Consider the following 790-nt stretch of genomic DNA (forward strand, 5'->3'; position numbering starts at 1 on the left):
CCTGCGCCTGCGCCGGGACGTGTGAGCCTGCCAGTCACCTAGACATAAGGGCAGGAGCTTTAAGACGGGAGGGATTCAAAGGCTCAGGCTGGCGAAGGTTCTGGAAAAATCCACTTAATGCAAAACCAGACCGATACAATCTGACCACTGCCAGTGTAGGGCCCCAGCCACAGAGCCAGGACGCAAGAACCCCTGGGCCAGGCCGCCACCCACACACAACTCACCCCCACGAAGGGAATGAACTTCTGCGAGGACTCCTCGTCGGGGCTGCGGGAAGAAAACCGCGTTCCACCGGGCACGGCGCCGCCTGCCTTTCTTTTCTTTTCGCCTCACCAGAGGCTATTTTGATTTTTAGAGAGCGTGGAGGGAGAGGCACACGTGGACTGGTTGCCTCCCACAGGCCCTGACCAGGGCCGGGGGCCTCGACGGGAATCAAACCCGGAACCCTCAGTCAGCAGACCAACGCTCTACCCACTGAGCCACACCGGCCAGGGCCAGCCCCAAGGGAACATCTGGGCCTCCGTGGCAATTGGGGCAGGTTTTCTCCCGGATGGGCAGGGAAAGGTGGTGCCAACCAGAGGGCGGCAGGGGCGGGCTGTGCCCAGGCCTGGCCTGGCGAGGGGCACACCCCACGTTCCAACACAGACGCTCACGAGTAGCCCACAGCCAGACCGAGCTCTCGGCCCAGCTGCTGCGTGAGCCGCGGGCAGGTGGGCAGCGGTGGCTTCGTGTGGGCCAGGCTCTGCACAGGCCCCGGGAGCTGCCTTTCCCACCCCCTTCCTGTCCCCCA

General features: G+C 64.1%; 1 protein-coding gene across 1 annotated transcript in view; it reads right to left on the bottom strand.

The window, feature by feature from the left end:
- Positions 1 to 790, bottom strand: part of LOC102249662 (phosphofurin acidic cluster sorting protein 2) — a 76,640-nt gene that overhangs the window by 3,011 nt on the left and 72,839 nt on the right. The window contains 1 exon segment of the mRNA XM_014540578.1: positions 90 to 267. Coding sequence (XP_014396064.1) covers positions 90 to 267 — 178 coding nt within the window.

This window comes from Myotis brandtii, unplaced genomic scaffold (genome assembly GCF_000412655.1).
Source record: "Myotis brandtii unplaced genomic scaffold, ASM41265v1 scaffold1057, whole genome shotgun sequence".
NCBI lineage: Eukaryota > Metazoa > Chordata > Mammalia > Chiroptera > Vespertilionidae > Myotis > Myotis brandtii.